Raw genomic sequence first — 27,841 nt, 5'->3', positions numbered from 1 at the left:
TAATCATTTCCGCAACTCATCAAATCGATTTCAGTCATAAATATTTTAAGTCATTCGACTATTACGTCTATAATCAGGCACCTTGCCATTAAGTAACATTGCATATCTTGAATTTTTATTTGAAATAACTGTATCACGTATTATGTTTACAGCGGATGACCTTAAGGGCACTCCGGTGTATTGCTATCGCCTTGATTTCCATTACGTAATATTCGTTTTGGTTTAAGTTTTAACCGATCTATAAACATGATAAGTACGTAAACATTCCTCGCTTGTTGAAATTCATTTCTTCAATGAATACTCACCAAATACTTTTAAGAAGATAAATTAATAATATTAAAATGTTTTGTTGTAAAAAAAATCATAAATATCTATGCACACGCTTGCGGAAAAATATATCAAGAACGTTTGCAACTCAAGGAACGATAACTGCATGGATAATTAAACAGTGTTTGCGGGTAAAATACGACATTGTAAACGAAATCCGGAAAACTATCATGGTTTTCCCAAGTCCGAGTCCGTAATTAGTTTCAAAAACCGGAAGTCGGTCATTTGCAATGTTTTTGAAGCACCTGCTGTGCAATTTTCTTGGATTTTAACCTATTAAAATACCTTTTCACATTAATAAAATGTTTTACTGAATTTCTGTGTTAGTAGAAGCAAGTTAGATAAATTATTATGTCGATTAACAGAAGCCTTTGTCAAAAAACAGGGTCGGTTGATATTTTTTTTTTTTTTTTGAAGATCCAATAAAAAAATTAGGGTCGGGGCTTAAAAAAAACCAGGGTCGATCGGGTTACAGGAAACTCAAATTCTTTTTTTCTCGGCCCTACTCAAATCCATTCTATAAGAAAAATCGGAATTATTACAGAACAGTGTCCACCATGCACTTGCACAGGTAGTTGCACTATTATTGATAAAGTAGAATAGAATGTTATACAAAAGCATGAAAATAATATATACATGTAACTGTAATGTACAATTATTAATATAACAATAAACCAGTCTAAGAGTATACTGATTTGTATCACTACAATATAGTAGTCATTACGGTGAGGTTGAATTCCCTGTCATTTATTTATCATCCATGCACGAACTTGTCTCATATTTTTTTATATCTGAACATTTACATCACTTTCAGGTATAGAGACGTGAGTTTTTCAAATGAAATATTCAAGTTTATATATCCATAAATAAACACATGAAAAATGCCGATGAATCTTTATCCACTTAGTTTTTCACAGACGTACTGATAATCCTTCAAATGTCTTGTTGTGTCGTTGGGTTTTTGTCTCAATGACGTTAACATCGGATCTATCTCCTTTCATTGGTACGGTTAAACACCACATTCACGGTCAATCGTGCCACTTAATATATTAAATAATATACTCTTGAAACCAAAATTCAGGTCAATATCAACCATTGTCAACAAGATAAATGGAACATAAAAGACAGATTTATTTTTTAAGCTTTGTTCAAATTGATGAACATTGGTTGCTTCATATACGGTATCCTGTTACGGAGTGGCCGAGGCCCCATGCCACTTAAAATTGGTTGCTTCATATACGGTATCCTTTTACGGAGTGGCTGAGGCCCCATGTCACTTAAAATAGTATATAAAATGTTTATGCTACTGGTATATCAAACACATTGGAAATATAGGTACAATGTATACAACTGTAAAAACATTTTTGTACAATTATGTAGAACCTGCGTCATTTCGTGGCGGAACAGAGATTTGACATTCATTCATTCCGTCGTAGATGTCGGTAATATTTAAGTGCAGTCTATTGTAAAAAAGTTGGACATCGATAAATTTGTCAAACCGTCATTTTATGATCAAAAGACAATATTCAGAGAACATGTTTGGAAATATTTCTTTTTTTTCATAAACTAGTTATACTTCTAAAGAGACTTAATATGTTTTAATTAACATTAAGATACATTTTGAGATTAACGTTTTAAGACTTCCATAAACTTTAATGACGCCTTGGTATAGAAGCATGTTTATGATTTATACGGACTGATTGATTGTTGGTTTCATAAAGTTCAGTGGCAAATATTAAAATTGAGAATGGAATTCGGGAATGTGCCAAACAGACAATAATCCGACAAGAGAGCAGGCATAATCAGGACGACAAAAAATTACAATACAACCACTATATGTCGGTCCTTAAATACAGATTCTGATCGGACGTGGTTGTGTACTTATACATCCGGCACAGTCAAATAGACAAACCACTTAACAAGAGTTTTACTGTCGGTCGAAAGAAAACCAAAGTGACCATATTTCTATTCTTAGTTTAATATGATCGTAAGTTATGATGAAGACAATATCTGAATCTAAGATTAAAATTTCAGACATTTTATGACTTGGGCTATTTATTTATTATTTTTTTGGGGGGGGGGGGACTTCAATGTTTAATTGATAGGTGGTGCAGCTATTATTTATAAATGTTTAAATTATAAGACATCTTTCTTTTGTTGAAACTCACTTAACAGACCTACTACATTTTTTCCATTTAAATCAGTATATTATCTGTCTGTTTGTGGTTTTCTTTTTTAGCCATGGCGTTATCGGTTTATTTTCGACCGTGACAGTCCCTCGTATAAATATCAACTTCCGCTAGTGTCATTCCTTTTCAAAATTCAATTACTGACTAATTTGTATATCCATCCAAGTAATTAAAGTGTGATTATTTTATTTTACAAGGTATAAGGTTAAATTTCCTACTTTGGAAAAATACAGTGAATAATGTTTTTCAAAAGGTTTTATTCATCACCATGATCACTAAAGCATTGAAAAAAAATATTCAAATTTCAATAGTTTTAAATTTGAAGGGATTCAATTTGAATGCATTACATGTAGTTTTATTTTTCTTCTCAAATATAAAAATATGATTTTGTAATTTATTGTATTATTATTTAGTTAGATTATGATAAACGCTAATATGCTTGTATTATTGATTTGGAACATACATATCTTAATTTGTGTATTTAGGTGATTTTATCAGTAGTCGTCCAGACGTGAAGTTCTAATATATCTAACAACATAATCATTTAATTATTAGTATATATAATCAATTGCAGGGTTCAACGCTGAACTACAGACAAAATCACGGATGTCAGCATGTCAATAAAAACAGATGCTTTAAGCTGTTGTGAAAGTGGAATAAATAAACTTAATAAGTTATTAAAGAAATCTGCTAGGGTTATAGTAGAAGCTGACATACTGACATCATCCAGTTTATTGTTTAATAGTTTACGCTGGTTAAATGTGGAAAAACGCATTCAATACCAAAAGGCAATACTTGTATTTAAATCATTAAATGGTATGGTTCCTAACTATTTACAAGAAAATTTTCATTTTACTGATAATCAAAATTATAACTTACGTTCAGCTGATGAAAAAGTATTAAATCTTCCAAAACCAAAAACTAATTTTTTAAAGAAAACATTTACATATTCAGGTTCTCAAATATGGAACAGTTTACCAAATGAAATAAAAATGAGTAATACACTTGTATCTTTTAAAACAAAATGTTACAAATTTTTCATCAATTGTGCAAATTAATATGCTTTTTCATTATTATTTAAATACAATTGTATATTGTGTATAATATAACTTTATAATACTCTATGTACTTATAAATATGTTATTATTATTTTGAGGACTCTCAGGAAGATTAGTTTTAACTAATGGGATCATCCTCTTGAAATAAAGATTATTTATTTATTTATTTATTTATTTCCTGTAGATGTGTTAAACGATAAAATGAGATCAATTTATATTTCTAATAAACACAAGTTATTGCATATCACAAGAACCATAGAAGATTAACTTCCAATAGAAATTGTATATCTATAGTAATTTATTCCATCCGGTTAAGTTCTGAAATTACTCAACTCTTTCAAACCAGTTGGATCTATCTCGCGCCTTGTTTTAACAATGAATTGTGAAAGAGTTCACTCAATTTCTTTAATTTGTGTGTAAACAATCTAGTCATTTCATTGTTTTTATATATAAATTAGGTCGTTAGTTGTCTCGTTTGAATTGTTTAACATTTTCATTTCGAGGCCTTTTATAGCTGACTATTCAATATGGGCTTTGCTCATTGTTGAAGGTCGTACGGTGACCTATGTCTTGCTAAAGTACTTAGTTCCCTTCACATTTCTCATATTTCATTTAAAAAAAATGAGCTACATTTTTTTGTACCTGAAAACTTTTCAGTTTGCAAATAGATATACAAAAAGATTTAAGGAATATACTTTGCTATATTGACTGCAACATAAAGTAATACAGATTTAGAAAACACCGTCTTCAACAAAAGACAAATAATTATGGCTAATATATCATGAATTTATTTTACATTAAGTGTCATATTCCAAAAAGTATATCAGTATTCTCTTATATTCACAATATAAAGGTCCGGCATGTGTTTACTGAGGATTCTAACAATATGTCGTTTTTCAAAAACAAAACGTCCGACGTGGCTTGGTTTATACTTGTACATTCCAACAACTAAAAGAAACGTAAGTACAGATCTAAAAGTACTCGCATTTACTGACAGCTTCTTCAAAGCAGATAGTAAATAATGTAAAATTAGGCACCTTGGACTAAATTATCATTCAGTACACATCCAACATCCAATGGAGTTACGGTACAAACGTCGTTAACAGTCAAAGAAAAATAGAACCTTGTGTAATGCAATGAATCAGAGATTTAAAGTCAAGTGATGGAGATGTAAATTCAAGCGCCGGAGATGTAAAGTCAACGCATGATATTAAATGTTCAGCGTAAGACTTTAGATCTATAGCGATAGACAATGACTGGAGCGGCCATTCTTAGGTCAGTCAATTGACCCACTCCTTAAAAAAAGTTCTGGGTCCGCTACTGTTAGGCATATCAGTAATGTCATTGTAACCAAAATATAATATTCTCTCTTCTCCATATCAATCAAGTTTGTTTAGTCAAAACGATATCTAGAAATAAGAAAATTATCTGTCACTGTATCTTCTGTGCTTCAGAGAAACTGGTCATCTCACTATAATGTGTCACGCTGTATATAATGCAAGCGCTGGAGATGTGAGGTCAACTGCTGTAGATTTAAAGTCTTAGGCTGTAGGTTTAAAGTCAAACACTGTAGATTTAAAGTCTATCGCTGCAGATTGTCTTGCATTAGTGATTCCCTATATAGCCAACACAATGTATTCCTCAGAAGGGCCTCCATCCATTGATCCGCATATGCCTATATATATAAGCAACTTTATGATATAAAATACTGATATGATTGACTATGGAACAACTATACCATTTGAACATATATAAGGTGAATTGAAGCAGTTATGGGTCAACTTTAAAAATGAGCTAAAATGAAATCAAAGCACTGTTGTGTATCATAAATACTTACAAAACAAGATATCATTGAGATGGGAGCCATGACATTGACCCTTGACGTACATGTAGGAAGTTGTACATAAATTATGACACACTCTCTGTTGTTGGTTTATATACATGTCAAGTTTAAAGTTTGAAATCATAAAGGTTCTTTAGATATAGAGTGGTCACAATTTGTTACTGGCGGACGGACGGACAAATGGACAGACGGACGGACAGATTGAACACTATATGGGGTTCGACATTCGGCGGGGCCCCAATTACTTTCTGTGTTTTAATGTTTCAAAATTCAAACTTAGTCTATGTTTTCAGGTAATAAGCATTGTGTTGAGGGCAAACTAAAGTAAGAGAATGGAAACATATTTTGGGACGTACGGACAAACGTACATGTAAAACTTAATGCCCCCTCCGTCGGGGTGAGACCATAAAAACTATTTTGATCTGAACGAGACAGCTTAACTGTACACTGCATAACAAAACAAACACGGAAACTTGTATATGCAACTTTTCAATGTTGCACTGGTAAAATATCTTTAAGATGTAAAGTTTCCAAATTTGGTATGTTCACAACTTTAATAAATGAAGTTATAGTGGCGTCACACATCAGCGTATAGCAACGACATACGCTGGGCGTGGTAAAAATAACATGTACACTGACCATACGCTAAAAATGTTGGACACATTCAACTTTTCAATCACATTTGTTTCGTGTGCACAACGAGCTTTATTCGTATTTAGGACGTACTAGAAGCGTACATAAGCGTTTGGGCGTTCCAGTAACGTATGATAGTTTATGTCTGTCGTGTCTCTAACGTAGATGCAACTATACATATAGCAAAAAAGTCATTTGAATGTGTATGAGATGTGTCTCAGTCGTACCGTGCCGCCGGCGTGTCTCGGACATGTAATTATATATGGGTTTTTGTACTACTTCTGTATCCATATGGTCTTGTAAATTCACGGACATATGGCCCTATAAATGTCAGAGCAAGTTTCGTTGAATATTAGAGTACGTTTTAAATATGAATGTCAGAATACTTTTTGAATACGCCACATGTGCGTTTTATATAGTACGTTCTGTTCATGGAGCGCTGAAACTACGACAGGCGTATATATATGTTACAAACAGGCCCTGCATTCGTCCAAGTAAAAGTCAAAGTATAGGTCAAACGATCTTGTCGCGTAAACAACGTTCCCTAAACGTGTTTCAAACTTATATATATATAGCGTTTTCCAACGCCCTTGTAACGTACTTATTACTTGTGTGTAGCGAACAGATATACTCTTGACCAACGTTAGAGCTAGATGAAAATGTGTTTGCTGCATAAAATTTTTCTGGAGTTATAGATTCTTCCAAGCGTATACTTTTATATTTCGACATGCTTCAAACTTATGCAATGCGCGTCTAACGATTGTGAAGCGTTCATCATGCGTGCACCTCACGTATACGAACTTGGAGTGCATTTCTTTCTAACCAAATTTTTTTAAACGTTGTGTGTCGTTTTTTATCGTTTGCTAAACGCTACAACAGTATAGAAACAAGTACAGCGTTTAATTAGCGTTTACTGACCCTATTTGAACTTTCAATAATGCATGCATGCACATGGTGTTGGTAAACAGACTTATTACAAAAGCTGTACAAATACATCGTTTAATCAGGCTGAAGTTAAAAACAAATGTAGCATTTGTACTAACAAACGATGAAGGACAAACTGTAGACGCATTTTTAGCGAGTGTATAGTTTGTCAAAGCTTATGTTAACTTTGCAAGCGTATATATATAAGAAACAAATGATCAAAACATGTGCGCGCTTAGCCGTTGGCATCCATGCTATGTGTTAGAAAATGATGCACTCTTGGTAAACTTTCTCTGTACGGATACAGTTACAGGGGAGGTAAAGCCGTTGCTAACGTAAAATGTTATTTTCGCGACGTCAAACTATGACATATCGGGAAAAGATGCATTTTTGGACTGATTTTTGTCATTCAATCTGATTTAATTTGAAAACGAGTGCATGGAGCCCTATTTTTAAAAACGGCAATTTGTTTTATTTTGCAAGGAGATTATGTGACCAAAACTTTATAAAACTGTAAATAGCGTAATTTTTTGAATTTTGATAAACATGCAGCAAAAAATTACGTTTTTCCCCTATTCATGAACATTTGATATATATGAGTTTTTTCTGAATAAAAATTGCATAATTTTAATGATACTTATAAAATACAGAAATTACCGATTATTGAAGAAAAACCTACTAAGAAACTTGTAAAACAAAACAGTGTTTGTTTCTTAAATGTTTATTTTATATCGATTACACAAAGGATCTTGAAACATGCATCGGATCTTGTTAATACCACCTGTGGGGAAAAGCCGTGTGAATGATCAAGTATGATATTTGACATGTTTGTCCATCTGTCACGTGCATCGACCACATTAGTATATATATTTATCTTTATATCATATTGGAATCAATCATCTGACAAACAAACTGCTCGTTTTCGACATATACCTCTGTGACAATGGTGAATTGGAAAATTGATAATGGCAAACTGAATATCCAAGGGATTGAAGATTTTGAAGAACAAATTGAGTATGCTAAAAGCTACTTGCAGTATAAGAAGATCGAGGTAATTGTTTTTATAATTGTTTTTAAGGCATTGGCTAATTTTCAGGCGTCGGCAAAATAACAAAATATGCTATTTTATCAGCCTTGGTTAAAATGGCGAAATAAAGTCGACACAATAGCATATATATACGGGGTTTTAAGTTGGCTCTATCAAAACAGTAAATACGTTATTTTGCCGGTCATTTGTAAAGAATGAATTTAAATATTTTCTTTATAAAAAAAAGTACTACGGAAATGTGCATTGTCAACAAAAAATAATCAAAATTATTACTAATTTACATTTTTAGTTAAATGAAATAACAGTTACAATATTTTAGATTTATCAGGATAAATGAAAATAAGAATAATTAACAAAAGCATAAATTATATTGCAATGAAATAATATTAAAACTTGTAGTTGAAATTACTTGTACAAACTGTCACATTCCAATGCTTCATTAATGAATAAGAATAAAATCTTTGATTAAGAGTAAAAATCACATTGGATACAAATTTTAGAAAACCCACACTTGAATACATGTATATGGTCCGAGACCACAATTGTCGTCCCTTGATTTTCGTCCCTAGTGTTAACAGTGGGTTACTTGGCAATAATTTTTATACCCCTACCAAATTTATTTCTCCGAGTTTAATGCCTCAAATTGTAAGTAGGGGGTGAAATTACACTGTAAAACAAGTTGGGTCCAGAATTTTACAGGAAAGTAGTGATTTGGTTCAGCTGAAAAAGGTTAAAAAATAGCACTTCGGAAGCTGTCAAAAGATTTCAAGACACCCTAAACACAAAATTGTCCATATTTTGAGTTAGAGGCGATGAAGTTTTCTATAATTTTGATAAAATTTGTCCCAAAAGTAGTACAACAAACTGTAAAAATTTCATTGAGAAAGCGCAGGTGAGATTTTTTTTTATTTACATTTATGTTCTAAAAGAAATGCACTACGAATTAATTGTGTACAGAAAAACGTGTTTTACGGGGAAAATTTGCTTCCTGGAGCATAACATTATTTTCTTTTTTTCCGGCGACATTCAAAAGATGCAGCCAAAACCGCACTATAATTTAGATATAGAAAGCCCAACTCCAGGTGTAGGATTTTATTATTGCACTGAACAGGCGCGGATCCAGAGGGGGGGGGGGTCCGGTGGTTGGAACCGCCCTTTTTTTGGACGATCAATGCATTTGAATGGGTACATGTAATTTGAACACCCCCTTCCTTTGTCCTGGGTTAGGACCCCCTCTCCTTTTTAAAATAGCTGGATCCGCCCTTATAGCTCGTTGTGCACACGTTACAGATATGATTGACAGGTTGAATGCATCCAAAATTACTAGCGTCTTGGCAGCGTACATGATTTTAACACGTACATCGGAGCTATACGCTGATGTGTCACGCCTCGGTATTGTTCTATATAAAAAGCGTAGATTGTCAGGTTAAGATTGAAACTAAAAGTAATCAAGGATTTCATAGAGAGGTTCATTACATCATTGTCCATCCTGACATAAACATGATAAATTAATATTTATTTGACAACATATGACTTGAATTGACTCTTCCTGTACGCTTAAAGATATAGACAAATAACTGAACTACTGAGTATAACATTAAAGATACGGTTGTCCATGAAGCTCACTATAAATAATATCTTTTGAGGACACATTTCTTGTTTGTATGACCGGACAATTTGGACAGTGCAATGAAATTAGTTTTTAAACAATATTTTTGTAATTCAATGTATATTTAGGTTTTGTATTTATTTAATATTCTAGACTTTGTCGTAAATTTAGGCATAAGTGTTTTACACGGATTATATGTCATAATCTTGGACAAAGGTCTTAAATGCATTTACTCTATTTATTTCATTATTCATTCTATTTGACAGTCTGGACTATAATTTACAAATACGTGTCGGACACTAATTACTCTTTTAATCTATTGTTATTTCTAATTTGTCATCTGTTAATCTTCTTAATCCTTTAATTGACTGTGCTTATGTATATTGTTATTGTTTGTATGTTACTTTACATTTAGTTTGGAGTTTGTTGTTCGGTCTTGCCGGACTGCTAAAATAAAAGTTTAAGGAGCGAAATCTTCCTTCTTGATTTACATTTAGTCGAATAGCCATTTTACCCGGCTATATCTGGTGTTAGGACGTACGGGCAACGCATCTTTCAGATACCTTGTTCTACCTGTGAAGCTGATCCCCCAGCAAACAGAAAAATGGATACGCAGAGAACCAGAAATTTTGGCCGAAACTGGAGATACCAGATGTCTGATAATGGAACTACCTTTCAGACCAGAAATTCAACACAACATATGGACAACTGCCTATGTAAGTTTTGCGGAAAGACTGTGGACAATCAATTTCATTTTAGACAATGTATGGCAAAAACGTCATTTTGCTATAAGTGCAGAAATTTTGGACATTTCGCCAGAATGTGTAACTTTCATCGACAACCGGACGTGAAAGTTGTCAAAGTTAAATCGAAATCGAAATTACGTCGCGATGCAGAAAGGATGAGGATATTTAAAGAAAACAAAGTTATGTCAATGTTTCCATGTGCGGAACTGAATACAATAGAACTGATGGACTTCTTTCCAAGCTTAGAATATAACAAGGAATTTATAGATAACGTAAGACTCCGGCACGACCGAATGAATTCCGAGAGAGTTAAATTCAAAATTAAAAGTGTGCATTATGAGAAGAAGTTCAAAGATATAAATCAAAAGCATTCCAGTGTCGTTAGCAATTTAGAAAAACTTCAAAAACAAAACGCTGATGACCAAAAAGAAATAGAAAAATTACAGGAACGCAATACGGATCTTAAAGCAGTTCATTCTCGGATAAACGATCAAAGATGTAAAGCCATCGACCAGCAATTCCAATTACAGCGCGACAAAGAACGTATGTTGAATCGAATCACAACACTAGAAGACGAACTGGACAATATTCGTAAAAATACAAAAGAAGATAATCATCCAAACCAAAACTATCGTTACAGAGGACGCTACAATCACAGAAGAAACTTTAGGAACAATTTCAATTGAATATAATATTAAGACCCGGGACGTGTCTTCAGAGGCCGCGGGAATATATGACCGGACAATTTGGACAGTGCAATGAAATTAGTTTTTAAACAATATTTTTGTAATTCAATGTATATTTAGGTTTTGTATTTATTTAATATTCTAGACTTTGTCGTAAATTTAGGCATAAGTGTTTTACACGGATTATATGTCATAATCTTGGACAAAGGTCTTAAATGCATTTACTCTATTTATTTCATTATTCATTCTATTTGACAGTCTGGACTATAATTTACAAATACGTGTCGGACACTAATTACTCTTTTAATCTATTGTTATTTCTAATTTGTCATCTGTTAATCTTCTTAATCCTTTAATTGACTGTGCTTATGTATATTGTTATTGTTTGTATGTTACTTTACATTTAGTTTGGAGTTTGTTGTTCGGTCTTGCCGGACTGCTAAAATAAAAGTTTAAGGAGCGAAATCTTCCTTCTTGATTTACATTTAGTCGGAACGCCATTTCACCCGGCTATATCTGTATGACCTCGCCCTTTTACAAATTTAAAGAGTTGAATTTGATTAAACATGCTTAATGTGAAAATAATTTTTTTCTCTATATTTTAATTCCTCAGGCTTCCGAGCTCATCTTGTTAGAATAGCAAAAAAATGACTAAGCCGAATCGCTACAGCACTATCTATTTATTGAGACCATGGAGAAAGATGTAACCATTAATTAGTTCTCTCAAAAATGTATAAACCAGTCTATGTTGACACTTTTAGCTATATATGAACTTATATGTAAATGAAAGGGTTAAAGTGTTGCATGTGATACCCTTAGTGTCAGAAACAAAACAATTAAATAAGAGTCTAGTGTTCATGGCCAAAGTATTTTTAATCATGTTTAATCGTGACAGAAAGCCGATGCATGCCTTATGAAAAGAGGTACACTGTTTGATCACCAGTTCACGTCTTTATAGTTTAAAAAATTGCTTAAATGTTTTAACTGTTAAGAACAAAAAAATGTTTATTAAATTATTCAATAACAGAAAAACAGAAAATAATAGATTAAAAGCTAACTAAATATTACAAGTATGTTATATACATATACATTTTCATCTACAATCTGTCGATACCTGTAACTTGGCATTGCACAAGGTCATTTTTCTCTGGCTGTTTATGACGTCTTAACACTAAATCCATTGTTTGTTGGATGTGTACGGATTGAGTGTTTAGTCTTAGAGGCATGATTTTTTTATTAGTTGTTAGTGGCTTTGAACTAGCTGTCAGATAACTGCGAGTACTCTCAGGTCTGTTCATTGTGTCTTTATGTGTCGGGATGTATAAGTACCCGGCCGCGTCCACTTGTATTTTTTGTCTATCTGATGATTTAAGTCTTTTTCAACTTTAATTCGTTCTTATGTTGTACTGTTATACCACTGTCCCAGGTTAGGGGGAGGGTTGGGATCCCGCTAACATGTTTAACCCCGCCACATTATTTAAGTATGTGCCTGTCCCAAGTCAGGAGCCTGTAATTCAGTGGATGTCGTTTGTTTATGCGTTACATATTTGTTTTCCGTTCATTTTTTTTTACATAAATAAGGCCGTTAGTGTTCTCGTTTGAATTGTTTTACATTGTCTTATCGGGGCCTTTTATAGCTGACTATGCAGTATTGGCTTTGTTCATAGTTGAAGGCCGTACGGTGACCTATAGCTGTTAATGTTTGTGTCATTTTCGTCTTTTGTGCATAGTTGTCTCATTAGCATTCATACCACATCGTCTTTTTTATAATTTTAATTATTTTCAAAGGAAATAAAGACACCTGAGAATCAGATAAACATCAGATCATTGGAAGTAAAAAATGTGAGTATGAAGTATGAGTATGTTTTATTTGTTTCTGCGAGTCCCATGTCGTGGATTATGAAATAATTTACTGAAACTTAGATTACAAAATTGTAATGCCTTGGGCAAAGTGAATCAGTGAAATCTATAATATGTGTATGCAATGTAGTTTTAAGCTATCAACCGTTATATTTCTGTCTTCTCCGCAAAATATCAACGAGCACCCAAAAGAAAACATGTATTTATATTATTTTTAAGTTCAGATTTGCACGTTGTGTAACAGTTCAGCTTTTTTGGAAAACCGGTTGGGATCCAGTTCGCGGAAAAGGTGAGAGGGGGTGTAAACCCGGAACATCATGATACATTTGCATTTTTTGCGAACTTCAAAAATAATCTAAAAGTTATTTCCAGCCACGTGTCATTGCTTGAACGATTTCACACTTAATTGAAATATTTGTTTGCGTTTTACTTGACGTTAAATTGGGCCACATTTGTTCATGTTATATGTCTGTCCGAAATCAGTAATTTAGTGGTGGTTTTGGCTGCTGTTTGTGATCTATGATTTCATTTCTATTTATCGGTCGTTGATATTCACGTTTAAATTTTTATACTCCACCTACAATAGTAGAGGGGCATTATGTTTTATGGTCTGTGTCTCCGTTCGTCCGTTTGTTCGTTCGTCCGTGCGGCCATTTTTCAGGTTAATGTTTTTGGTCAAGGTAGTTTTTGAGGAAGGTAAAGTTACATCAACTTGAAACGTAGTACACATGTTCCCTATGACTTAATCTTTCTAATTTTAATTCCAAATTAAAGTTTTGACCACAATATCACGGTCCACTGAACATAGAAATAATAGTGCGAGTGGGGCATCCGTGTACTATGGACACATTCTTGTTTGACATTATGTTAAATCGTATTTTATAAGCTTACACTACGGCATATGATTGCTTATTGTTGAATATTGTACAGTAAAATATAGCTGCTTACATCCAAATCAATTTACGTCTATGTGATAGTGTCACTAGAAATCATACCACATCTTTGTATACCTATCTAGTTTAAAACATAATATTTTAATAAAATTTAAAGCAGCATTCAAACAGAGGTGACATTCTAAAGATGATTACATTGTTTTGAATTTTTTCTCAGGATTTCGCAGTGAACGAAAAAGTAATGGGCTTCTGGAAACCGGAAAAGAAATGGTATAATGCAACAGTCCTAGAAAAAACTTAATCAGGTAAACCATGATATAAATTAAAGAGAGATTACAAAAGAACGATAATTTATGAATTGATTGATAGTCAGGTAGTTTTTTTGTTGTTTAAGGCCATATTGTGCACCCTAGGCTATAGCATAGATACTAGAACACACCCGTGATATCGCGGGTCCGTGACTGATTTAAAGTATGTGTCTATGCGCAAGACTTATATTTGTATTAGTATTGTCATCTGATAAAGTCATGCCGATTATAAGATAGTTTTCACAGTTTTCTCTGCTTTCAAATCATTCTGTTTTAACCCGTCTAACTGGAACTTATCAATTATTGGTAATATTAATTATTTGGAAAACAAAAGGTCCTGGGATGGAGTATTTTTTTAATCAACAGCATTGTCCTATATTAGTTATAAATTAAAGTTGAATTCATTGATTCGCTGTTTTACGTCATGCCCGCTAACAAATTGAAAACTGTACCTATACGCCTTATTTTTAGTATTCGTATTGTTAGCTGATTAAAATACTACAATAGGTAACAATTTGACAATTTAGTAGCGTCAACCCTATGATTATGACCCGTGTATATAGCATATCCTGAATACACCGTTTGGTGGTGCGCCTGTCAAATACGGAACGTACAGATAAGGTAAGGTAACAGATGAATATACTATTGGTATCGGTATCGGACTCGACCCGGAACTTCTTCATTATTGGCAATATTATTTACGTGGAAAACAAAAGGGCCGGGAGTGGTGTAATTTTTAATCTACACCTTTGTACTATATTAGTTATATATAAAGTTGAATTCTTTGATTCGTCGTTTTTACGTGATGACGGCTGACAAATTGGACCTCGTAATTTTAGTATTATAGATAGGAAGATGTGGTATGGGTGCCAATGAGACAAGTCTCCATCCATGTAACAATTTATAAAAGTAAACCATTGTAGGTCGAGGTACGGCTTTCAACACGGAGCTTTGGCTCACACCGAGCAGCAAGCTATAACGGGCCCCAAAAATTACTAGTGTAAAACAATTCAAACAGGAAAACGAATAGCGGTCTAATTTAAAAATGACCGTTTGCATTTATTGGCTGAGAAAATTGGCGTATCTGGAGAGAACATAGAGCATCACATGTCTAATCAACAGAAACAATGTACATAGCATTCGAAGTAAAAGACTCAATAAGGATTCAACATTTCGATAAAGTCAGGGGAAACATCGTATGAAAGGAAAGATGTAGATATATTTGATTTATTTTAATATGCTTAATTTATGTTTTGTTTTCTGTCCCTTTGATTGGATAGTCTCTATTTTACAGGTTGCAAAGTCGTATTTGCAGACGACAACTTAGTAAGAGTGTTAAGTCTACAGAATCTACGAAAAAAGACATCGTGATGAATTCAGCTGAAGGTGTTTTGTTTAACAAAACACTTTCATATATATATGAACTTACAAGAAACTCACAAGTCATCTGATAATGTTCTCAAAACAGGATATAATAAACAATATCAACAACATAAGGAGGCTGTATTTCCTTGTCCTTGAACAAAAGACATTTCACATCAGTCAAATGATCCTATATATGTATACAAGTATACAAGAATGAATAAGGTTATATATATTGTTTAATTTATATTGGGACAGTATCATGATATCTTAATGATAAAAAACAAACATTCACAGAATAAGCTTGTTTGGTCTGAATGTGCTTGTAATTTAATATGACAAACTGTATGTAGAATAAGAAGTAATTATCACACCATCACTGAGACAACATCAATGACGAAAATAAATAGATGAAAAAGTATGCAAAAATCATCAACAACAGATAGATGTGCATAGAATAAATTATAAATCGCCAAGTGTGATTATATATTATGCACATAAAGCTGTTCAATATAGTTGCAAAATTAAAACATGTAACAATGTGTCATAGAGCACTTTTTATAGTCATTAGTAAACACAATCTTAGCATATCAAAATTTATGATGATGTACTTACAAACATTTTTTTATCTTTGTGCAAGTTATTGAGTTCCATCATCAACAGAATTACTTTTATAAATTCATTAAAACATCATCAGCGTTTACATACAGGATAGATATTTTCTGAACATCAACAGCTTCAGGAAAACTATTTGAAATTTGATAATATTGATATTTGGTATAACAAATTGATTGGAATTGAGTTTTAGTAGGGCGGTCGGTTGTGTCTGCTGATTAAACAATCATAGATTTAAATTCCTTGTTTGTGTGCATTTTGTGTTTTTTGTGGTTTCGTAAGAATATAACAATCCCTTGTGTTTATGTGGGTTTTTGTTACTTAGTCTTTGGTTTTCTATGTTGTGTTTTGTGTACTATTGCTTGTCTGTTGGTCTTCTTTTTAAACCATGGCGTTGTCCGATTAATTTCGACTTATGAGTTTGAATTTTCTTCTGGTATCATTTGCCTCTCTTTTAAGGAGGTTTGTTCCTAATGGTGACGATTTAACGTAAGCTCCTCGTGTTTTAAAAGAATCTGTATTCAAAACATTCAGCCTTCTTTATACGGATAACAACAAAATATTCAAACATTTTGTCAGGAATCTGATGTTCAGTAGATGCCGTTTGTTGATGTTGTTCATAAGTGTTTCTCGTTTCTCGTTTTTGATATAGATTAGACCTTAGGTCTTCCCGTTTTAATGGTTTTGTGCTAGTCATTTTGGGCCCTTTATAGCTTGCTGTTCGGTAGGAGCCAAGGCTCCGTGTTGAAGACCTTTTTAATACCTATAATGTTGTTTTGTTTACAAATTGGGAGTTGTCTCATTGGTACACATTTGTTTCATAAGAAGTCAACTGTCTAAACACTGTCTAAATTTCACGACTTGGGATGACAGTTTTAGTACATACAATTATTTGATTTTAAATTTTAATCTTATGAGATTATGGGGAAATTTCCCCAATTTGTAGTCAACAATATCTAATATGAACACGATGAGATTATGGGGAAATTACCCCAATTTGTAGTCAACAATATCTAATATGAACATGATGAGATTATGGGGAAATTTCCCCAATTTGTAGTCAACAATATCTAATATGAACATGATGAGATTATTGGGAAATTACCCCAATTTGTAGTCAACAATATCTAATATGAACATGATGAGATTATGGGGAAATTACCCCAATTGATAGTCAACAATATTTCTATGATTTGAACATAATGAGATTATGGGGAAATTTCCCCATTTGATGGTCAGCAATATTAAAGCTTGTTTTTTCCAATTAATTATCTTATCGTGGGGATTTCCGCATTCTGATGTTTTTGGTTGTATATGTGAATGTGGGGATATTTCCCCATTCTAATGTTATTGGTTTTATATGTGTATGTGGGGATTTTCCCCACTGGTACATTTTTCAATTCAAGAAGACTATTTTTCTTCATTGAGTGGGAAGATTTCCTCAAATTTGATAACATCAAGTAAGCGCTTTCCCATTATCTGATAAATTTGTTGACAAAAAGTGTTTATTTCAATTCACATCGTCAACCGAATTTGAAACCACCAAAAAAAGAGAATAAAATAGAAATTCTCTTTTTCAAATAGAATGCGTTGTGTGTAAATACAATTATTTTGTAACTTGAGGTAGAGTTTGGAAACATATTTTAGTTGCAATGTACCTGGCCATTCATTATCAAATTATGAAGCAAACGTTTTGCGTAGTCGGTATTACTAGTACGTTTGTTCTAAAAAGGACGAACATAGGCTTTACAGGAAAACATGCACATCTCGCATTTAAATTTGAACAGGCTTTCGAGATTGTAGTTCAGCAACAACTTGTATTTGTATATTCTCTCAAATTCTTAAATAAGTATGAGCAACGTTTCATTTTATACTATTTTGTTTTCACATAGAAAATGTTAATTAAATGAAATCCCATCACCATAGCTAAGAAATGACTTATATATATTGTAAACAAAAAATTAACAGGTTATGCTATTTTGATGTATATTAACTATAAACCACGATCTTTGGTTGTATAATAGCATCACATAGTAAGGTTTAGTTCTTTGCTTAAATCTGCAAATATTTTGACAAATTGGCAATCAATGGTTGACACTGTTTTATAAACACGAAAACACAAGTGAAGTATGCATTATTTAAACTATTCCAAAAAAATACCAGATGTCTGATTTTGTAAACAAAACCTTTATTACTTAGCCATTTTGGGAGAGAGAACTGCTCTAATAGAAAATATTGTTAAAAAAAATAATCAAAATAGGACATTTTTGCACGACTTTTAGTGTGAAAAAACGCACGGTCCCATATACTTTTATAGGAGTTTTCAGGAAAAAAATAGTAAAATAAAAACTATGGAAAAGCATAAAACCTTTTCTCCTTTTTAAAGGAAGATATAAAGGAGTAGGTGCGGAAAAGGCCGATTTTGGTCTCAAATGTCAGGTTCATCTTACCAAAGATTTTTTTATACTTTTTAAACACTTAAGTGACTATTTCAATTGATTCAACTACTGTATGTGAAATATTTTAACTTATGTACTATTTAAAAACGCTCCGATTTAAGCTTAAATATGAAAAATCTATCAAATATGCCCAAAAATGTAACTTTGCAGATGGTTTTTGTCAAAAATTAAAATGGCCGCATCCGTGTTCATCCTCAATCTTTATACATATTATGTATAATCATCAAGCACAACTTACATTTTAGTATTAAGAAAGAACACAAATGCGGCCACTTTCATTTAAGAGGGAAACCGTCTAGATTTTAACTAAAATGCTTTATGCATGATGAATACAAAATATACGAAGATCAAACCGGCTGGGACGTCACCCGGGTTACCAAGGTCCTCTTTTGCTGCACGGGATCTTCCCCTAAGTTCAGTATTTTTGTGATTTTACTTTTTATGCTAAAGTTGTGAACATTTCAGTAATTTAGCATGACTTAACGATGCTAGTTCCCAATTAATGTGCATTGTATTGTCAACAACAGCCCATATTTATGTAGCAGAAGCATTCTACTTTCCAAAAAATATCTAAAATTTTACATTAAAACAATTTTTTAAAACTGCATATTTTGGGGCCAAAAAGCTAAGGGGTCTTACTGGACCTACTCTTGCAAACATTATGTTTTATGAATGTGTCTTATTAATTCATATTGAGTTGTAAGGTCTTTTATGTGTTCAAGAGCTTTTTAATTATGTTAGACTTAACGTTACTAACAACTTAATATAACATTTCATCTGCATATTTGAATCTCGTTTGAATTATTTATTGTACATATATACTGTGAAGATCTTAACTGTCAACAAAATTACCAAATGCATCATAAATGTACAGTGTATGTTTATACACCTTGTACAATGTGTTTACCATGTTTGTTTTACTTTTCTATTTATAGACATTATAACATTAAATATATCAGAAGCTCTTTACCGCTTTTTAGGTAAAAATATCGTAGGAACGGAAAAGCAATTTCCCTGTTTTGTCATTGCATTGCTGTTTCTTTCAAATATATGAGTTTTGAATGTCTCCTGGTTATTATTCACTACTTTTAAATAATACACGACATATGAAAGTAACTGACATTGTTATCACCTCAATGATGTGTTATATTATTCTTTTATTTGTGTTTAGGAATATTACTGATACTGTCTTTAGAAACATACATGTTTGTCGATGTCGTTGTGCTATGGTAAATATTTGTATATTTGGTTTTCATTTTTGCTGATGTGCTTTGACTTTTTTTGTGATTCTTTGTTGACAGATTTATTTGTTCTCACAGTAATACAGATTATAACACAGTGTGGACGGTTGTACCCCTATTTTTGACTTTTTCCCCTAATATGTGTATGTCTCTTTTTTTTGTTCACAAATTGTTGTCAATATAAGGTATTGTGTGTAAATATCATACAAGTGAGAAGTTTATCAAATCATAAAACTAGGTTTTATCCATTATTTTCCACATAAGAACATTTCTGTACCAAGTCAGGAATACAACAATTGATATTCATATGTTTGATGTGTTTCAGCTTCTGATTTTTGCATTTTGATTATGGCCTTTCCGTTTTGAATTTTCCTCGGATGGGTCTGTGAATGTATTACATGTAAGCTCATCTAAACGATTCTTGCTATTCATTTTCAAATAGTTTTGTATACAGAAATCGGTGTAATCCGCTGATTACGCTCAGATATGTGTATGGTATTTTCGATTTCATATAAAGAAGAACTCGTTGTTATATCCACAACTTTACGTATTGATCAACCATGTTGGTAAACATAATTATTTATATCTTGAAAAATACTCCAATTGCAATGTTTCTTTATAACCAAATTACAACGTTTAAGTTCATTGCGTAGTCGGAATTGTTAGTACGTCTGTTTTAAATAGGACAGAACATGGGATTTACAGAAAACATATATCATATCGTACCTTAACAGAAAAGGCTTTCGAGATTGTAGTTAAGCAAAAACTTTAATCTGTATATTTTTTTGTCTAATTTCTAAATGAGTATGAGCAACGTTTTAATTTATACTATTCGGTTTTCACATAGAAAATGTTATGTTAATGAAATTACACCACCATAGCTTAGAAATGACTAATTTATATTGTAAACCAAAAATTAACAGGTTAGGCTGTTTTGAGATATATTAACTATAAATCACGATTTTTTGTTTTATAATAGCATTACATAATAAAGTCTAGTTTTTTTGTTTAAATCTTAAAATATTTTGACAGATTGGCAATCAATGTTTGATACAAAATATTTTAAACAAGAAAACAAAAGTGTTTGATGCATTATTTAGTCTGTTTAAAAAAAAATACCAGATGTCTGGTTTTGTGAAGGAAAAACTTTCTAACTTAGCCATTGCGGGAGAGATTACTGCTCTTATAGAAAGTATTATTAAAAAAATATTCAAAATAGAACATTTTTGCACGACTTTTAGTATAACAAATAGCACGGTCACACATACTTTTACAGACGTTTTCAGAAAAAAGAATGGTAAAATAAATATTTGGGAAAAGCAGGAAAACTGAAAGAATATATAAATTTGCAATTCGCTACGTTTTATTAATATCTCTTATTAATTCATCTTGATCTGCAAGTCCTTTTATGTTTTCACCAGTTTTTTTTCATCCAATAGACTTGTCAACTAATATCTTAATAAAACACTCAATCTGCATAATCAAATCTCGTTTGAATTATTTATTGTACATATATACTGTGAAGATCTTAACTGTCAACAAAATTACCATATGCATCATACATGTACAGTTTTTGTTTATATCTTGTACAAGGTTTTACCATGTTATTCTACTTTTCAAATTTCAGATATTATAACACCAAACATGTCACTAGCTCTTTATCGCTATATATGTCAAAATATCGTAGGAACAGAAGATCATGTTAACACAATCAGATTAATGAACACGGTGAAAGATAATTTTTCAAGTAGCAAGTCATTTACATTTATAACAAGTGGAAGCTATGGAGAAGGACTTGAAATGCGAGGAAGTGATTTAGATATAATGCAAGTAGTAAAATATATTAAGGTGAATGCGGATAAACAACCCGACTTTGATCCAGGTATAACTTATCTGTCCATGGATACAGACGATGTAAAACCTGGTTTTACTCAATTAAGGCTAGAATATAGCAGAAGTCAGTTTATCTTGAAATGTTGTGAAGAACATAATAGTAAACATTATTTTTCGAGTGCATTATGTAAGGGAAATTTGTTATTGCGTTTGGATAAAGGCGAAACAATTCATGGACCGTGTATATCTGACAAAACAGGAGTTATAGATTTCGCCGTTTCTTTACATTGTAAGACGTGGATTTCTTCTGCATTTAATTGGATAACAAGATCAGGTAGCTCATGGCCTAGTCATAACGTCAAACAAAGTATTATAAAACATGGGGTACTTTTTGTACCGATCGGAGTTCACGGATCACCAAAAGAAGATCTAGAATGGCGAGTATCTTTTTCAGTGGCTGAAAAACTTTTAATTAATACATTTACTCACACCCAATTAATGTGCTATGCTCTCTTGAAAATAATTTTGAAAGATGTGATAGCAAATGATTCTGAATGTAAAGATTTACTATGTTCTTATTTCCTGAAAACAATTATTTTCTGGATATCTGAAGAACTCCCATCATCTGTATGGAAGCCTGATAATATTATAACTTGTTTTATGCGATGTTTCAGTAGGTTAGTCTATTGTGTCGAGCATTCAGTTTGTTCACATTACTTCATTTCAGAATACAACATGTTCGAGAAAAAAATAGAGGGCCGTGCTCGTGATGTACTTATAGAAAAATTAAACACGTTACACAGCTGTGGTTGGCGATGCATTTTATTTTCAGATCAAATATCTAACTTTGATGTAGCGATGTGGAGTTTTCCAATTGAACCATTTACATTATATGTGAATGACGTTAAGAAAATAGTGCAATCCAGTATGTTGTATTTAGAAACGGTCTCTCAGAAACTTATTCTGAGTTAGATACTAGTATATTCAACACGGGATTATTACACAACATATGGTGTCACCATTTTTCACTAAAGCAATTATATGCATACTACATATCACAGAGGTGCAGTAGACTTGCTCAGCGTTTACCACTTGATGGTGCAATTATCAACAATAAATACCAATACAAACAGTATAAATCCTGTTTAAGTACTCTGCTAACAAATGTCTATCATGACGCTGTATCAGGATGGCTTATGGTAGCTTCATTGTTTTACAAAACAAAGCAATACAGAAAAGCTTTACACATCATTAGGTATTCTATATCGAAATGTACTCCCGACAAACTGTTCTTTGGAATGAGTCTGTCTGATATCCATTACCAGTCAATTAAACTGCTGTCATTCAACAAGAAGAGTGTTGGTTATCTTTTTAAAATACTGTTCGTAGATCAAATAAAATTAAAAGTGAATTCAACGTTAACACCAGACGAACTTTTAATGGAGGGAAGGAATAAACATTGTGTAATTCCATCCACAGCGTATGCTTATTTCCTTAGTGTTCTTTGTCATTATCACCTCAATAATGTTAGACAGTGTCAGGATTCTATTCAAGATTTAAAACTTGTTATAGGAGAAATATATTTGATGTCAGATGTGAGGAGTACATCGGGTTCCTACACTTTATTGGGAATTGCTTTACAATTACTTGGCGAAACGGAATCCGCACGACAAGCTTTCTTATAGTCTTTGGAAATCTACCCGGATGAATCGGACAATTCTGCCGCAAGGAGACTTGTGTAATGCTGTTAAACTGATAAAAGTCACCACCATTTTGCGAATGAATTAATAAAAAAAATATATATTTTTGTTTTGAAATGATATGCGCATGACAATTCATGGACAGTGTATAACTGATGAAAGAGGAACTTATGATTTTGCTTGCTTGCTGCATTGTAAAACGTGGGTATCTCCTGCAGAACATTGGATAACACGATCAGGTAACCCATGTCCAAGGCAAAATGTCAAGCAAAGTATTATATACCACGGGGTAGTTTTTATACCGATAAGAATTCATGGATCACATAAAGAAGATTAAGAATGGCGAATACCTTTTTTAAGTGACAAAGATGTTTCTTATAAACACATTTACGCACACCCAATTACTGTGTTAAAAAATATTTCACAAGATGTTATTGCAAAATACTGTGAATGTAAAGATTTACTCTGTTCTTATTTCTTGAAAACAATTCTTTTCTAAAAAATTACCATTATATGTATGGAAGCCAGATAATCTTAGACCTTATTTTGGGCTAGCCTATTGTGTCGAGCAATCTGTTTGCTTACATTACTTCATTTCAGAAAACAACATGTTCGAGAACAAAATAGAGGGTCATGCTCGGGAAATACTTATAGAAAAATTGTATACATTGATTAGCTATGGTTGGCGATGCATCTTATTTTCAATTCAAATATCTAACTTTGATGTGTCGATGTTGAATTTCCCTATCTTACCATTAACCTCATATGTAAATGGTGTTTAGAAAATAGTAAAATCCGAAATGTTGTTTTATGCATATAATTCAGAACTTTATTTTGAATCTGATATATTCAATACAGGATTATTAAACACAATATTGTGTCAACAATCTTCATTCAAACACACATAGCATATCACAGTGGTGCAAAAATCAAGCTCAATGTTTACCACTTGATGGTCCAATTGTCAATAATATATACCAATACAAACAGTACAAACCGTGTCTAAGGAATCTGCTAACAAGTATCTATCATGACGCTGTATCTGGATGGCTATTACTAGTCTCGTTTTTTTACAAGAGAAAACAATACAGTAAAGTTTTACCCATCATACGGTACTCTTTATTGAAATGTACTTCCGAAAAACTGTACAGCGAGATGACCTTGTCAGATCTCCATCATCAATCATTTAAACTGCTATCATTCCACAAGAAGAGTGTTGTTAATCTGTTGAAAATAATGCTTGTGATTGTAAAAGATGTACCGGAGATTCAACATTAACACCAGAGGCCGGTTGTTCAACTTGTCGTTAAGTCTAACGCTGTCGTTAAAATATGCTAACGCTTCGTTAAAATTTAACGTATGGTTAATCCTGTTGTTCATCTCTACGTTAGATTTAACGCAACGTTAAACTGTCGATGATATCTATAAAATCTAACGCTGCTATAGACCTGCGTTAAATACTTAACGAAGTGTTTTAATTGATAAAATGGCTGCTCTGTTAATGGTACCTAGGCACAGAAAAGAGAGAATCTTCAGAGGAATGGTTTCACATCTAAACAATTTGACTGACAATGAAATGAGGATAAGATATAGGTTTGGAAGAGACTCTATAGCCTACATATGCAACATTGTGGGAGATAAATTGAGAAGATCTACAGCAAAGGAAACTGCTCTAACAGTGGAGCAACAAGTATAAATAGCCTTGAGGTTTTATGCCTCTGGGTCATTTTTACAAGTAATTGGAGATGCAATGGGCTACGACAAAGCAACTGTATCTAGAGCAGGGAACGATGTTACCAATGCTTTACTTGATGTGAAAGACAACTTCATCCAGTGGCCAAAAGACATCAATTCTAAAAACAGGATGAAGTGTGGTTTCCACAGACAAATGAACTTCCCAAATGCACACACATCAAGATGCAAGGGCCATCAGAGGACGAGGCAGCTTTTGTCAACAGAAAGGGGTTCCATAGTGTGAACGTGCAGGCTGTGTGTGATTACGGAGGTACTTATTTAGTTTGTTAATCTCATGTGTCTGATCTCCTCTTCGTCTGTTTATTTGTTTACCTTTGTTATTATCTCCCTTAAACTTTCTCGTCAGTAAGCCAACAATTCGGCCCTCGATCTTATACGACCCAAATATTACAAGTGATCGATCGACAATCGGGTCATTGTGTGCTATCTTTTCCAATAAGACCGCGCACCTGTGACTCCAAACAGTGTGGTTATACGTGCCACTTATATGTGCTATGTCTAATCTTTACAATGTTGATGAAGGAAAGCATAATATTAGTGTTGTATTTTTTCTGTAGGGGATCGGGTGTTTTTAAGCTCGAGATTTCAAAAATGACACTTTTCGGGATTTAAGGAATGACCCTTTCGGGATCCGGGAATTCTTTTTTAGAATTTCTGGATCTCGGGACTTTGTGTTTTAAAGCCCAGGATTTCTGGATCTGGACCCCCCCCTTTAATACTGAAGGAAACACATATTTTTTTCACTGAACAAGATTTTGAACATTCCTAAATAAAATTATTGGATATACTAATAGTTTCAATCATCTGTATGCATTTTTTAGGGCCTCAATAAGCCTCAATGAAAATTAGACTAGTTCTAATTGAGTTACACTTTTTAATTGAAAGAAATATCAATTTTAACTGGAGTCCCGATAAATTCCTATACCCCCTCTTATTTGTCACAAGTAGCAAAAGACTGAGTGACCTTTCTTCAAGCTGCAGTTAACTGTAACATTAATTAGTACTCTTCATAGAATTAAATTAGTTTGATATTTTTTTCAGGCCGGAAATTTACCAATATATCTGCTAACTGGCCAGGGTCAACCCGTGATTCCCACATCTTCAACACATCAAACCTATGTCACTACCTGGAGACAAACAACAGAGGACTTGCAGACGGTTTGATACTAGGAGACAGCGGGTATGCATGTCGCCCTTTTTCATGACACCCTATCTAAATCCCAGAGAAAGACACCAGCAAAGATTTAATAGAGCACACTCCAGTACAAGATCCATTATTGAAAGGGCTTTTGGAATCTTAAAGAGAAGATTTCATGTTTTACACTCTGAGGTAAAAATAATTATAGAATACTCTAAAATATGATAACAAAAAAGTGGTTTGATTGCCAATGAGAATACTCCAAACTAGAAACCAAATTACTTGGAAGTTAACATCGATAGGTAACTGTACAGCCTTCAACAATGAGATAATCTTATATAGTGATGCATAGCTTAAATGGTTCATTAACCTCAGCAGTTTCATACAAAAAATGCCCAAAAAATTTCAGCCATGATGAAAAAAATATATGGAGTAAAAAGGGACACAAAAAAGAAACTATTTATAAAAAGGATACTAATTAGGGAGCTACCATTTATTGTTTGAGGGGGAGGGGCTAGTATGGAAAATGCCTTTTTATTTTTCACACTTTCATCCTGCCTCTTTTTTTACTCGGAACTCTTGTCCTGACTTTTTTAAATTTCATACAAGCGACACTATCCCCATAAAAATTAAATGGAAGCTTTGAAAAAATAGAGACAATTGTTACAGAAAGAGCCGCAGTTAATAGGGATTATGGTGAACCTGTTATTTAAGTAACTATCGGTATTGGTTTTTTTTTAGAATGCAGTGCAAATAATCATTAAACATGTTTTTTTTTGTTAAAGTTGATATCTGCATGGGTAATTTTCCAGGAGACAATATTGTAGATGGGAATACACTTCTGAAACAGTTTTTTTTTTAAATTGAAAGATATCTTCCTGCCCACAATTATGAAATTAAATTTCAGGTCAGAATGAAACCAGAAAAAGTCTGTCGAGTGTTTGGTGCTTGTGCTGTTCTACATAGCATAGCTTTAACAAGGAATGAACCTTTGGAAGATGTTTGTGGTGTACATGTTCAGCAAGACCAGCCAGTGCAAGTTCCGAATTTTTAAGGAGAACAGGATGGTAGACACATTAGAGAGCATATTGCAAAAGTTTTCTTCCACTGAAATACATGTTTAATACACAAGAGTCTTCATTTTTTCATCCAATATAAAATTGTGATAAATAATACAAGTTATGTTTTCTCAAAACACATGCATTCGACATGTTGAATTGAAGGCTTAGCAAATAATAAGTTCATAAATACAATTGCGGTAATATGAGTTATTGGCACTACGAAGTGTCGGTCGTCACGCTTTTTTAAACATCATCTCATTGTTAATTGTACACTGAATGACATTTTACCCCAAGGCTTGATTAAGGTATACATTTAAAGTCATCCTTTGGAATTTGTTCGTCTAATCAGTGAAATCCTTGTCGCAAAGTGGGTCTTCCATAGACTGTTGGGTGTGTAAACACGCCGGCACATCCGGTTGGAAAGGGGATGTATAATCTGATTGCATTGTATGGATAAGTGTAACGCTATGCATATTACAAAATCGTGTGAGGGGTCTGATTATACATATTGTACTCTTTGTTAATTTGTTCTCATCATGAACATGCATGAAAT

At 32.9% G+C, this 27,841-nt stretch overlaps 1 protein-coding gene and 1 long non-coding RNA gene across 2 annotated transcripts in view; both read left to right on the top strand.

Moving 5' to 3' along the window:
- The window catches only part of LOC139500652 (cyclic GMP-AMP synthase-like receptor), a 49,738-nt gene extending 25,125 nt beyond the window's left edge, over positions 1-24,613 (top strand). Inside the window, exon 2 of the mRNA XM_071289408.1 lies at positions 21,429-24,613. Within this exon, the coding sequence (XP_071145509.1) occupies positions 21,429-22,606 (1,178 nt within the window). The 3' untranslated portion in view covers positions 22,607-24,613. The remainder of the gene's footprint in view (positions 1-21,428) is intronic.
- On the top strand, positions 12,863-16,104 carry LOC139502178 (uncharacterized). The gene is made up of 3 exons (XR_011658745.1): positions 12,863-12,905; positions 14,034-14,121; positions 15,419-16,104. It is a non-coding gene; the product is annotated as an uncharacterized lncRNA (long non-coding RNA).
- Positions 24,614-27,841: the final 3,228 nt, after the last annotated feature.

The sequence above is a fragment of the Mytilus edulis genome, chromosome 13 (assembly GCF_963676685.1).
Source record: "Mytilus edulis chromosome 13, xbMytEdul2.2, whole genome shotgun sequence".
Taxonomy (NCBI): domain Eukaryota; kingdom Metazoa; phylum Mollusca; class Bivalvia; order Mytilida; family Mytilidae; genus Mytilus; species Mytilus edulis.
Note: the sequence above shows the minus strand (reverse complement) of the source record. Positions and strands in the feature narration are given on the sequence as shown.